The 14,445-nt window shown below is 37.4% G+C and overlaps 2 protein-coding genes across 3 annotated transcripts in view; both read right to left on the minus strand.

Annotated features, from left to right (window-relative positions):
• LOC136038827 (brain tumor protein-like) overlaps positions 1-14,445 on the minus strand; it is a 456,036-nt gene that overhangs the window by 331,446 nt on the left and 110,145 nt on the right. The window lies entirely within an intron of this gene.
• The window catches only part of LOC136038826 (myotrophin-like), a 31,768-nt gene that overhangs the window by 13,464 nt on the left and 3,859 nt on the right, over positions 1-14,445 (minus strand). Inside the window, exon 2 of the mRNA XM_065722227.1 lies at positions 304-414. Coding sequence (XP_065578299.1) covers positions 304-414 — 111 coding nt within the window. The remainder of the gene's footprint in view (positions 1-303; positions 415-14,445) is intronic.

Consider the following 14,445-nt stretch of genomic DNA (forward strand, 5'->3'; position numbering starts at 1 on the left):
CAAGATTCTGGCTGTTAATAACTAGCATATAGGCTACTAGGGAAAAACTTAATAATAAAAAAACTGTTTCAATTTCATACTTTCTGATGACCACTTTAGAACAAAACGCGAGAGCAAAATTTTGGATCAGGATAGACACCCAAAAACGGTATTGCTGCTTATATCCATAAAAGGAATAGCCTAAGCAAACTAAGTTTTGTCAAAATTTAAGGACATGGTTGCCATACTTTGGTATATCTTATATACAATGGCCCAATACCTATACTGTATTTAAAATAAGAAGAAATATAATAAAAATATTACATCTATGGATGCTCCTCTAGAAAGCAGAAATTCTAATATGTCTGCATGACCATAGTCAGCAGCAAATACCAAAAGTGGCCTTCCATCAAATTTCTGATTGACATTTATGCCCTGAAAAGAAACACCAATGTAAGTAGAGCCAGATCTTTTTTCACACATTCATACCCCATCACTTATATAATGATTGCAAGGTCAGTTATATCTCCCTTCTTTGCAGAGCCAATTTGAGGAAAGGAGAAAGAAAATTCACTGAAATTTCGCCAATAGTTGTCTTTATAACCAAACAAATCCGATTTTCCCAAGTCCCTCCCATAAACCTTCCCTCCTTCCTTCTGTCTTAAGAAAATACTTATTTTTACACCAAAAATCTTCCACAGAAACATACAGAAAAACTTTTTCCCCCAATATATGATGTTAAATAAGTAAATCTCCTGCCGTTCTTCCTTTTTGCCACTCATTGTGCAAAGTTTATTTCATCGATTTTTTGACACACTATTTGCATAGTCTCTGTTTCACTAAATTCTTTTGATTTTTAAACTGACTATCTTATGAAAGACACATTTCATTTTTTAAGTTTTTATTGTGTATGTATTATTTTTGCAGTTTATATATATATATATTTTTGTGTCTGTGTGTGTTCTTCTTTACTTGGCATTAAATAAAAAAAATAAGTTTTTTCAACTGAAAGTAAGGAGCGACATTAAAACATAAAATGGACAGAAATTATTCCGCACATGAAAGGGGCTTTTCCCTCGTCAACGCCTCGCTCTTTACGGTGAAGTTTTTTATTGTTTTTAAAAGTAGAGTCGTGAGAAAGAGTCAAACTTTAGCGCAAAGAGCAAGGCGTTGAGGAGGGCACAACCCCTTTCATAAACGGAATAATTTCTGTTCATTTTAAGCTTTAATGTCGCTCCTTACTTTCCGTTGAAAAAACTTGTTTTTTTATTTAGTTTCTGAACATTTTTGAATTAATGGGTGTTTTGATTTTGATCCGCCGCAAATTTGCATATTAATTTTATTGGCTAAAGGGCTTTCTCATAGTTTTGACTGGACGATTTTGATAAGAAAAAAAGGTGGGAGAGGAGGTCTAGTTGCCCTTCAATTTTTGGTTACTTATAAAGGCAACTAGAGCTTTTTATTATTTTTTTACGAACGTTTTTATTAGTATTGAATATACGTAACTTACGAATTAACTTACGGAACGAACTTCTATATTTATTTATTTTTTTTACGTATATGAGGGGGTTAGCCCCTTCGTCAATACCCTGCTCTTTACACTAAAGCTGGAATTTAGTCCCAATTCTTTAAGAATGACCCCTGGTTCACAAAGGTCATAGAATAAATAGTTAAAATTACAAAAATAATTTAGCGTAAAGAGCGAGGTATTGAGGAGGAGACGAAACCCCCTATCTACGTAATGGTTTCTGTTCGTTTTAAGTTTTAATGCTGCTCCTTACTTCCACTTGAAAAAACTTTTTTTTCACTTTTTTCACAAAACTTTTTGTAAAAATTTTTTTTTCACAAAACTTTCATGTTTTTTTTTTTAATGATGCAAGCAAATCCTGCGCACCGTTTATGGAAATTCTCTTCCCTCATGATAAATTCCTCCATGGAAAGATCCTCCCACGTAGCCCCCTCCCCCGACCCCCCAACACAAAAAGTCCCATTGAAAACGTCTGTACATTTCCCAATAACCATTACTATATGTAAACAATGGCCAAAGTTTGTAACTTGCAGCCCCTCCCCCGGGAACTGTGGGGGATTAAGTCGTCCCCAAAGACATAGTTATTGGTTTTTCGACTATGCTGAACAAAATGGGTATCTAAAAATTTTGATCCGGTAATTTTTGGGAAAATGAGCGTGGGATGGGGCCTAAGTGCCCTCCAATTTTTTTAAGTCACTTAAAAAGGGAGCCAGAACTTTTAATTCTTGTTAGAATGGGCCCTCTCGTGGCATTCTAGGACCAGTGGGTCGATACGATCACCCCTGGAAAAAACAAGAACTAAGAGCTCATATGGCACTTGTGACGAGGCAAGAAGAGCTAAGAGCCAAGAGCTGATATGGTAAGAGCTCTAACAAAATTCTAAGAATCAATCGATTGATTTAAAAGGAAAATCAGAGGCTTAATGCCGGTCAGGATTTAAAATAAGAGCTCTGAGTCATGATGTCCTTTTAAATATCAAAATTCATTAAGATCCGATCCCCCACTCGTAAGTTATAAATACCTAATTTTTTCTATTTTTTCCTCTCTCTTTAGCCCCCCAGATAATCGAATCTGAGAAAACGACTTTGTCAAGTCAATTTGTGCAGCTCCCTGACACGCCTACCAATTTTCATCGTCCTAGCACATCCAGAAGCACCAAACTCGCCAAATCACTGAACCCCTCCCCCCAACTCCCCCAAAGAGAGCGAATCCAGTACGATTCTGTCAATCACGTATCAAGGACATTTGTTTATTCTATCCACCAAGCTTCATCCCGATTCCTCCACTCCAAGTATTTTCCAAGATTTCCCCCTCCAACTCTCCCCAATGTCAAAAGATCTGGTCGGGATTTGAAATAAGAGCTCTGAGACATGAATTCCTTCTAAATATCAAATTTCATTACGATCCGATCACCTATTCATAAGATAAAAATACCCCAATTTTCACGTTTTCCAAGAATTCCGGTTTCCCCCTCCAACTCCTCCCAATATCACAGGATCTGGTCGGAATTTAAAATTAGAGCTTTAAAGCACAAGATCCTTCTAAATATCAAATTTCATTAAGATCTGGTCACCCTTTCGTAAGTTACAAATACCTCAGTTTTCAAAAGTACCCCCCCCCCAACTCCACCAAAGAGAGCGGACCCGGTCCGGTTATGTCAGTCACGTATCTTAGACAGGTTTTTATTCTTCCCATCCAGTTTCATCCTGATCTCTCCGCTTTAAGTTTTTTCTAAGATTTCTGGTCCCCCCCCAACTGCCCCCCCCCAGTGACGCTGGATCCGGTTGAGACTTAAAATAAGAGATCTGAGTTACGAGGTCCTTCTAAATATGAAAGTCATTTTTTCTAATTTTTCAGAATTAACCCCCCCCCCCAAAAAAAAAAAAAATAGAGCGGATCCGTTCCAATTATGCAAATCACGTTTCATCCCGATCCCTCCAATCTAAGCGTTTTCCATGATTTTAGGTTCCCCCACCCCAAACTCCTCACATTGTCACTAGATCTGGTCGGGATTTAAAATGAGAGCTTTGAGACACGACATCCTTCTAAATATCAAATTTCATTGAGATCCGATCACCCGTTCGTAAGTTAAAAATACCTCATTTTTTTCTAATTTTTCAGAATTATGTTTCTAAATTTAATAATAATTATCAAATAAAAACAAATAACACACACAAGATATAACATCCTTTACTTATTCATTACTATTTTAGCAGAATAGAATTTATTTCCATATCCAGGGTCGTTACTAGCCAAAATGTTTGGGGGGGGGCAAAAGATTTTACTGATTGGCTGGTGATTTTTACTGACTATTTTTGTCAAATATTAGCGTAATGTCCGTTTCGAATATAATACGTAAAATCACTGCATGAGTCAGTAAAGCCGCTGCATTTATCAACCGAGATTCAGATTTAGGTACATGTGGCACCATCTGTAAAATCACGGCAGGACTCGGTAAAACTGCTGCGTTTACCGACAAAGTTCGAAATTTCTGTAGATGAGAAGTCAGTATTTTCGTGGTCTTTATTAAGCTGAACGAAGAATTTTAGCGGCATCGGAAAAATCGTGGTGTGAAACGCCACGATTTTACCCCCTTCGTTTGTTTACCGAGTGGCCCAAACATTGGGGCGACGTCCCCCTCTCCTTCCCATACGTGACGGCCCTGCCCACATCACATATTTTATTGCAACAAAAAGAACTAAAAATTGGCAAAAGGACAACAAAAGAATTGACAAATGATAAACTGACAAAAAATGGAATATATCAAGCTTCAAATGCTGGAGATCATTAACAACAACTACATACATGCATACATGAAAATAACAATAATATCAAACATCAAATACCCCCACCCTCCAACAAGGCTCCATAGCCAAGATTCTGAAATTTCCACTTTTCAACACTGGAAGGTCTTCCTTAGATAAAAATCCTGATAAGTCTGCAGGCAAGTACCAATAGGTCATATTTAACTCATCAAAGGCACTTACCATTCAAGGAAATCCGTGTATCTATTGTTGGGGGGGGGGGGGGAATGGTTAAATCTTTGTTATAAGAAAGAGATAAAAAAGCTCATAATTATTTGTTGTTTCCTAAAACATTTCTAATCATACAAGGAATAACTCATACAAATTGACAATTGTGGCAAAGGAACATTTTGGCATCAAACTCCTATGTACTTCAAGAGAATATTGGAAGAGGACGATGGGGGGGGGGCATTATTACCAACGAATTAGCAAAAAATGGCCTGCAAGACATTCTCATGATGGAAGACAGATAACTTTATTGATTAGGTTAATGTAAACCAAAGACTGGCTGGATCGATACATACTAGGGTACATAGGAGTGCTGTTATTGATGTTAAAAGTATATATCACCATCTAGTACCGTCTAGGGTTAATTTAAAGCTGAAATCTAGGAAGAGTGACTACCTTCCAGGAAGTTCTGACACTGGAAAAGAGAGGAGGGTAGGCCTGTACAAGAATTATCCGAGAGATAGATCATATGAAAATAAGGGGAATGTAGAGAAAGTAACGAACACATTAAAATGTGAATTCAGTAGGTGTGAATTGGTGGCCATGGATAAAATTGCCAAAGATCTGCCAGATGGAATAATAGCAAAACATTGTAATGGTATGTTAATGATAGAATAATATTGTAATGGAAGATGCAGCCAGATGGAATAATAGCAAAATATTGTAAGAGTAGGTTAACAAATTGAGAGGAAATAGACAATCTTGACTTGCCCATTTAAAGATAGGAACTGGGCCATAATTAGTGATAAGGAAGGAGTTAAAGGGAGATGGGTGGTTAATCCTGAGAATGTGCTAAACCATGATAGAGTTACAGGAAAAGTTAAATAAATGAATGAAAAGTGTGTGACACTTTGGATGCAAAGGAAGATTTATTTTGAGGAAGAATCTTTGACAGTACTAAAAAGATTAAAGAATAATAAGGCTAGAGGTGGTGATAGTATGAGGCTAGAGGTGGTGATAGTGGTTGTGAGGTTGATAAGTTACTGAAGATTATGAATATGATTTTTTTAAAAGGTAAAGTACATAGCAATTTTAGGAAAACTCTAATTAAACCCATCCATAAAAAAGGTGATGAGAGTGGGCATGGTATTTATAGAGGCATTAGATTGGTTTCTGTAGGAAGCAAATTAGTTAGTATGATGATAAATTTCAGACTTGTAGATGCTATCTATATATATAAAAATAAGTTGTCTGTGTGTGGATCTGTGGATGGATCAGGTGACGTCATGTTTGTCCGCATATGACGTCTGAATTATTTCACACTAATACAAAAGAAGAAAAAAACTAAAAAAGGTAAAAACTACAAAAAAAAACTAAAAAGAAAAAAAAACTAAAAAGCTAAAAAACTAAAAAAAACTAAAAAAAAGGTAAAAATCTAATAACTAAAAAAAACTGAAAAAAATAAAAAAAGGCAAAAACTAGAAAAAAATAAAAACTAATAAAAAAAACTAAAAAAGCTAAAAAACTAAAAAAAACTAAAAAAAACTAAAAAAAGGTAAAAAACTAAAAAAAAACTAAAAACTAAAAAAGAAAAAAACTAAAAAAAAGGACAAAACTGAAAAATAAAAGAGAAAAAGAAAACTAAAAAAATATGAATAAATATATATAAAAATAAGTTGTTTTCTGGGTTATGTCTGTCTGTCTGTCTGTCGAGTGACGTCGTGTTTGTCCGCATATGACGTCTGAATTATTTCACACTAATACAAAAGAAGAAAAAAAACTAAAAAAGGTAAAAACTACAAAAAAAACTAAAAAGAAAAAAACTAAAAAAGCTAAAAAACTAAAAAAAAACTAAAAAAAGGTAAAAAACAAAAAACTAAAAAAAACTGAAAAAACTAAAAAAAGGCAAAAACTAAAAAAAAAAACTAAAAACTAATAAAAAAACTAAAAAAGCTAAAAAACTAAAAAAACTAAAAAAACTAAAAAAAGGTAAAAAACTAAAAAAGACTAAAAACTAAAAAAGAAAAAACTAAAAAAAAGGAAAAAACTGAAAAATAAGAGAAAAAGAAAACTAAAAAAATATTAATAAATATAAAAAATATAAATATAAATATAATATAAATTAGCAATCAACAAAGCACCGAGACACAAATGACGACCGGGACACAGGGAGTATAAATGACAACCAGGACATAAGTAAAAAAAAAAAAAAACTAAAAAAACTAAAAAAATGGTAAAAACTACAAAAAAACTAAAAACTAATAAAAAAACTAAAAAATCTAAAAATCTAAATAAACTAAAAAAGAAAAAAAGAAAAAAGGAAAAAAATAAAGGAGAAAAACAAAACTAAAAAACGAATGTATATACAGACCGGGACACCGGGATACAATTGACGACCGGGACACAGGGAATATAAATGACGACCGGGACACAGGGACACAACTACAAAGGGGACGCCGGGGGGCACAGGGGGATATAAATGACGACCGGGACACCGGGACACAAGGAATATAAATGACGCCCGGGACACTCAAAGAGAAATCACAGACTGGAACACCGGGACACAAATGACGACCGGGACACAGGGAATATAAATGACGACCGGGACACAGGGACATAACTGCAAAGGGGACGCCGGGGTGCACAGGGGGATATATAAATGACGATGGCGACTCAGGGAATGGTCGATTAGCAATCACCATCAACAAAGCTCAAGGGCAATCATTAGAATCATGAGGTATAGATCTGAATACGGATTGTTTTCCCATGGACCATTATATGTTGCATGTTCAAGAGTCGGTAAACCTGAAAATCTATTTATATGCACAGACAACGGGACAGCAAAGAATGTTGTATATTCGCAAGTTTTACGTAGTTAAAAACATATATATATATATATATATATATATAATATATATATATATATATATATATATACAACTACAATGGCGCGTAACTAATATGGCGCGTAACGACTTACGCGCGCGGGGGGGCTTGGGGGGGGGGGGCGCGAAGCGCCCCCACCAACTAGGTGTTGGGGTGGCGCGAAGCGCCACCCCAACAGCTAGTAGATAATATTTTAAGAGAAAAAATAGTGTGAATTTTGGAAGGGTAGAATATGTGTTGACCAAATTTTCATTTTTAGATTAGCAATTGAGAAGTACCTGAGTCGTCAAACACCTTTAGCCCTCAGTATTATAGATTATGAACAAACGTTTGATTCAGCTGATAGAAGAGCTTTAGCAAAGGTCCTATCTTTGTATGGTACACCAGATAAATACATTAAAATGATTAGTGCTATGTACAAGAATAACATTGATGCAGTCAAGGTGGGAAACGAGGTGAGTAGCTGGCTTTGTATTAAGTCAGGAGTGTTTTAAGGAAGTATATTCATCAGAAGTATTCAAACTCCACCTGCAAGTAATTACAGCCAGTCTCAAGTCTGGATAAATGAGGAGAGTTTGAGGTGGTTTAGCAGCCTCTCCCTGAAAAAAAAAATCATGCTAAAAGAAACATCCAAGGAAAATATAACCGCAATTCCCTTTTCAGTGACGACCCCAGCACCGGCCCAACAGACAAACTCTTTGAATGCGAAAATACCACTAAAAATCGAATTTTGGAATGTTTAGACGCTAGCACAGCTGTCGAAGTTAGAACAGGTAGAGAAGGAGATTACCCGATATCGGCTAGACATCATGGCCCTCTCAGAAGTGCGATGGCGGGGAAATGGAAAGCAATTGCTCAGCGGTGCAAACACTTTAATCTTCAGCGGCCATGAAACATGAAAAGAAACTGGAGTGGCCGAAGTCATTTAAAACCTGTGGCAAAATCACTGATTTGCAGGAAACCCGTGAGCAACCGCATTATGACAGCTCGATTCCATCGGAAACAATGCAAAATGACCCTGGTAGCATGCTATGCACCCACTAAGGAAGCCACAGATAATCAGAGAGACACTCTACAGTGAACTGACATCTGTCCTCAAAGATGTACCCAGACATGCCAAAATCTTCAGTGGTCATGAAACATGACAGGAAACTGGAGCGGCTTAAGTCATATCAAAACCTGCTCGATTCCATTAGAAACTGACATCTGTCCCTAAAGATGTACCCAAACATGGCAAAATCTTCAGCGGCCATGAAACATGACAAGAAACTGGTGGCCAAAGTCATTTCAAGACCTGCTCGATTCCATTGGAAATATGCCAAAATGACCCAGGTTGCGTGCTATGCACCCACTAAGGAAGCCACAGACAATCAGACAGACGCTCTACAATGAACTGACATCTTTCCTTAAAGATGTTCCCAGATATGCCAAAATCCAGCGGCCATGAAACATGACAAGAAACTGGAGTGGCCAAAGTCATTTCAAAACCTGTGGCAAAATCACTGATTAGCTGGAAACCCGTGAGCAACCGCCTTATGACTGCTCGATCCCATTGGAACCATGCCAGAATGACCCTGGTTGCATGCTATGCACCCACTAACGAAGCCACAGACAATCAGAAAGAGACGTTATACAATGAACTGACATCTGTCCTTAAAGATACACCCAGACGTGACATTCTGTGTGTCTTGGGGGGTTTCAACGCAAAGGTTGGCAATGATAGATATTATTGTGTCGACGTCCTGGCCAAACACAGTCTTGGAGAATGCAACGTAAATCGAGAGTTACTTATTAAAATAGCTGACCTTCGGCTTGGTTGTTAGTGGCACTTTCTTTGTCCATAAAGATATAAAAAGGTACCCCTGGACTTCACCTGATGGACGCTGGAAAACCAGATTGACCACTTTCTTATTGGTAAGAAGTGGCAGAAGTTGCTATATGATGTGCGCGCATTTAGAGGCACTGATATCTTCTCTGGCCATAACCTGATGGCTCCAAAAATCAGAGTAAAGTTGTCAGCCCTGAGAAAGGTAAGGATAGCAACAACCCTATGACTGTAAAAAACTAAGTGACCTATAAATTTAGTCACAGTTTGTGTTAAAACTAACCAACAGATTTGAAACCCTGGATCTGCTGCAAGATGAAAGTCAAGAGGCAGCTTGGACTGCTACCAGACAAACCTACAATGATACTGCCGATGAAATGCTATGTATGAGAAAGTCGCCAAAGGATGAATGGATCTCCGTCGAATTGTGGGATCTGGTCAAGAAGAAAGCTGACAAGAAGAAATCTCATCTCAACACTCTTTCCCTTGATGCAAACCACCCTCTTGAACTAGAATATGCTATGCTTGATAAAGCTATAAAGAAGAGATTCCATGCTGATAAACGTCATAGCCTTGAACAGAAAGGTCGGAAGGCTGAAGAAGCTGCTAGACAGGGAGACTCTTAGCCAGTGTACCATATCACTAATGAGATAGTTGGGAAACTTCCAAAGACAGATGGACCCATCAAAGATGAATTTGGATGACTTTTTACTGACCCAGAAAGTGAACAAAGCCTGGGTGATGCATTTTGAAAAGTTGTTAAATAGACCACCACCTGCTGATCCTCCAGATATACCAGACATGCCATTCCTAAATCTAGCCATAGATATTAATTGGTGGGGAGATACTAAAGGTGGCTAAGAAGCTGAGGTCTGGAAAGTCCCCTAGGGAGGACTGGATTGTGGCTGGAATGAATATATGCCCAGTAGCTGCATGCATAACTGTATGGACCGCGTTTTTCTCTATAATTTGGAGAACAGAAGAGATTATTAAGCATTGGAGAAAAAGTACTCTCCTCTCGTCAAAATATTCAAAAAAGGTGGCACTACAAAGTGCGAAAACTAGAGAGGTATCAGTCTTGTATCAATGCCTAGCAAATTATTGGCGACTGTTTTCCTTAACAGAATCCAGCCAGTGTTGAACAAACATCTACAAGAGGAGCAGCATAGATTATGTCTAAACTGATCATGCGCCAACCTTGTATTTACTTTTAGAATGCTGCTGGAATAAGTGAATCAATGGTGCAACAAGCTGTATCTGGTCTTTATAGACGTCAAGAAAGCTTTTTACTCGGTAGACCACCAAACGCCTTGGAAAGTTCTCCAATACTATGGTATTCCTGATAAGCTCATTCGAATTCCGGATTTAGAAGAGCCACTGGTCAAATTTGGTAAAAGTTTTGCCAAATACAACCATTTCAACTCTCAACAGCTGTCAGGACCAGATTTCCCCAAGCATCTTTATTTTACTCACAGTCCTTGCAATGCCTCCAGTGTCAACATGCAAGGCAGAAAGACTGTTCTCCAAGGTCAACAGGAAATGTTCTGCAGTGAGAAGCACAATATTGGAGGCATTGTTGTTTATGTAGACATACAGGAGCCAGCTGCTAAAAACATACAATGTCATTGATGTGTTAGCCATTGGAAAAGCTCAGAGACTGAACCTGACACTCTAGCAATGAATTTTCATTCTTTTTGTTCAATTTTCTTTTCTTTTTAATTTGACTGTGAGTCTTTTGCAATGAATAATGAACAACATTTTAAAAGCAGTCTAGGTTGTTGTAACAGGCATGACTCAAATGATCTGACAGACATGTTTCCATCTTGCTAGGTGGAAGTGTCATGATCAACCACTGAAATGTTCTTTTGGACTTGTTCCTAGGTTGTTTTACATCAGCACCACCCAAGATTTGCACAAAAAAAATGGTCAGACAAAAGCAATATTAACACACCCCCTTTCCTATCATTGCACTCAACTCACACTGGTGCCCTTGGTCCAGTCCCCCACCCAGATTTTACTCTAGATATGCTAGTTATCCATGAGCTGTATCTGGGTCCACTGGAGGGTGGGGTCAGAGGCATCCCATATGAGGGAAAGGAGGAATACCACCTACTCAAATGTTTTCAGCCAGTCAGTAAAAAAAAAACGAGTCAGTAAAGAAGTGATGCAAAGCATCAATTTTTACTGGCTGAATCATCTTTTATCAGGTAAATGGGTTAATCAAAATAAGTTATGGTACAAAAATCAATGTCAAAGAAAATCAGTTACAAACATAAAAAAGAAGAAGTAGCCTAATCTAAATAATAATACCCCCTAAATCAGCCTGTAAAATCCATTGTTTCCCCTCTCCCCCAGTATTTTGGCTATCAAAGCCAAAATGCCTCAGCTCCCCAATGGTGCCTGCCTCAACTCTTAAGAAGCATTTGCCTGAATTCTAAGTATCTGAATTAGTGACAGCTGAGAAGTTATTACAGAGAAGTATTTATTTATCACTATTTTATTATGTCCGACAAGGCCAAATGCAAACATATCACCCCAGTTAAATGTGTAGAATGTACTACTGAATTGAATGAGGGGTCTTCAGCCATTGAGTGTGATATTTGTGAGAAACGCATCTGCGGTGAATGTTTAGACCTGACACTAGTGAAAAATGATCCTGTCACTTACAAGCACACGGTCCTGCCCTGCCTGTAAAGTTAGTCCTCACCCTCTCCCTAGTAGTGAGCAGGCTATGATAGTGAAGACAGCTTTGTTGTGGGTAATTCCTTAAGACTTTCAGGGAAGATCTAAAAAAGGAGTCTGCTGCAACTAGTCAATCATCCCTAGCCCTTTCCCAGCTGAGGACTGACATCAAAAGTTACATATCTACCCAGGTCAGTGGTATTGCAAGTAGAGTATCATACACAGAAAATTTGCTTCAATCTGTCAACTGTCCAGGACCTACTGGCTTTCACGATGACTGCAGAACTGTCTAAACTTCCTGTAGCCCTCTTGACCAAGACCCATGTTTGTCAGATTGCTCAATCCGAGTGTCAGCATTTTGAAAGATGCTTGAATATTATTGCACATGGAATCCCCCCCCCAAACTGATGATGCTGTTTTCCTGCATAACTATCGGGCCTCCATCTATGGAGTTGATATTGACACCCCAGCCAGTAAATGTAAAAAGACTTGCAAGTAACCAATAACCCTCAGGTAGCCGCCCCCCTCCTCTCCTTTTCTCTGTGCCATTAAAGGAACTGACAGGTGGAAACTTAATAATTTGTAAGGGTGCCATTGCACAAAAAAACTTGCCAGTTGGAGCAATCCCCTGACCACTCTAATGTTCCACCAATGACTCTGCCTCATTCTATCCCTGTAAATTGTTTAAGTTATCAAAGACTTACACCATCTAATCTTGTCTCTCAACTGCCTAGTTGTGTTCATAATAATGTTTCTTTGTCTGATGCAGACATTTCTTTTGTTTCTATTTCTAGTTTTTCTTATGCAATAACTAGCTCAACGACTGTATCTTACTTGTCATTTCACAGTATGGTATCCCATAATATTCCTAGTTCTTTGGTTCCTGCTTATACTACTCATGCATCCTCTCAGATTCCTACCTCTCAAGGAATTTTGTTTGTTAGTTATGTTAATAGCCTTCCAAATAAACTTTCAGAACTTTCCTTTTGTAGGTTAATTACAGAGGTGGATATTGCAGCAATTACAGAAGTTTTACCAAAAACCACATTTTCAGTCTTATCACCTGATGAAATCCATATTAATGGTTAACAACTCATTTCTAACCTGAATTTCCACTTTGACATAGAGGTATGTGCTTATATGTAAGAGATGGACTAAAGGTTAGTCTCATTCATTTTCTCTTACTATTGATGGAATTTAGTCTGTATGGATAAAAATACACAATCAAACAATCTTAATTGTAGTGGGCATTTTTAATAGAAGCCCCAGTGCTCCCTGTGTTTTAGACTCTTAATCTAATTTGACTGCTATGGGGGGCTTTAACCTTCCTGAAATCCAATGGATTGATGGATCTGGTTTTTGCACTAGAGATTCTCCTTTCTGTCTGCCCTCTCTGATAGTTCCCTCTGTCAAACAATTTCACAACCACACTTGTTTCAAGGAAGGTCAAGTTTTAAACACCCTTGATCTGGTTATTCACAGTAATACTGACCTTTTTATTAAGAATGTAATAACCACACTCATTGGCAATAGCAACCATATTGTAATTATTTCACAGTTATGTTTGCCTACTGAACAACCCTCTTCTAAGCAATGAAAATTTGTCAATTATAAACTATTCTCTGAAAGACTTGCCTATGTAAATTGGGAACAACTTATCCCCACTGACATTGATGAGAGTTGGTCTAATGTGAAAACTGTAATTTTGCATGCAGAAAAGCTGTGCACCAGATTTTTAGTCAAAAATGTCACAGGCAGTCCCAATATTCTGCACAATAGTTAACCAGTTGCTGACCCTGAGCTGAAATTTCAAACCAATAAATTCTCTTTTTTCCTCGAAATCCAATATTGCTTTTCCTCCACCTCTTATATATTATGTATCACATAAGATAGAACCTATTTTGATTAGTGCTATAAATAGTTCTAAAGGAACTCATGTTCCTCAAATGAATAAATCTGCTGGTCCAGACTTCATTCACCCTTATATACTCCATGAATGTAAAACAGTCTTGTGTCAAACTCTTTCCTTACTTTATCATTAAATCTTTCCAGATTTAATGACGATTTGTCATTCCAATTTTTAAGAAAGGTAGAAAGGAGCTTGCCGAAAATTGCCAAACTATTAGCATAACATTAGCAGTTGTTAAGGTTCTTGAAGGAGTAATCAATCCTCTAGTTATTATACATCTTGAAGCAAATAATCTCTTGCATGGCTTTTGTTATGAAAGATCTGTTGACAGTAATCGCCTTGAATCATATGACCACATCACTAAGTTACTTGATACAGGGGTGCCTGTTGACATGATTCTGCTTGACTTTTTTAAAGCTTTTGACAAAGTTTGTCACAAGCAACTTGTAATTAAATTACATGCTGTCAAGCTGGAAAAGAAGTTCCTACTCTGGATCTTTGGTTTTCTTTACATCAGTTATAGTTCAGTTATTTTACAACTCTAGTAGCCATATTCTTCCTTTGCCTAAACATGTTTTAAGTGGAGTTCCTCAGGGAAGTGTTTTGGGTCCCACACTTTTTTTATATTTTCATCAATGATGCTCCTTCCACTATCAGCAGTAAA

Source organism: Artemia franciscana, chromosome 18, assembly GCF_032884065.1.
Source record: "Artemia franciscana chromosome 18, ASM3288406v1, whole genome shotgun sequence".
Lineage (NCBI taxonomy): Eukaryota > Metazoa > Arthropoda > Branchiopoda > Anostraca > Artemiidae > Artemia > Artemia franciscana.